The sequence below is a fragment of the Poecilia latipinna genome, unplaced genomic scaffold (genome assembly GCF_001443285.1).
Source record: "Poecilia latipinna isolate Pla-1442-1.1 unplaced genomic scaffold, P_latipinna-1.0 Scaffold13628, whole genome shotgun sequence".
NCBI lineage: Eukaryota > Metazoa > Chordata > Actinopteri > Cyprinodontiformes > Poeciliidae > Poecilia > Poecilia latipinna.
Window position 1 is genome coordinate 1 of NW_015126244.1, and position 435 is coordinate 435.

At 42.3% G+C, this 435-nt stretch overlaps 1 protein-coding gene across 1 annotated transcript; it reads left to right on the forward strand.

Moving 5' to 3' along the window:
* Nucleotides 1–17: 17 nt before the first annotated feature.
* Nucleotides 18–432, forward strand: LOC106944519 (salivary glue protein Sgs-3-like; the record flags this gene model as incomplete). The annotated part of the gene is made up of 1 exon (XM_015027556.1): nt 18–432. A coding segment is annotated over one exon (415 nt), but the record flags the coding sequence as incomplete, so codon positions are not given.
* Nucleotides 433–435: the final 3 nt, after the last annotated feature.

Genomic DNA, 435 nt, shown 5'->3' on the forward strand with positions numbered 1-435 from the left:
AAACACCAACTACAACAACTACCACCACTACAACTACCACTACAACTACACCTACAACCACAGAATCAACGACAACAACTGAAACTACAACTGAAACACCAACTACAACCACTACAACTACCACAACTACTACAACCACACCCACAACCACAGAATCAACAACAACTGAAACACCAACTACAACCAGCACCACAACCACTACTACACCCACAACCATAGAATCTACAACTGAAACACCAACTACAACCACTACAACTACCACAACGACTACTACAACCACACCCACAACCACAGAATCAACAACAACTGAAACGACAACTACAACCTGCACATCCTCAACAACCACTACAACTACACCCACAACCACAGAATCAACAACAACTGAAACTACAACTGAAACACCAACTACAACCACTACTACAACTACCACAACAA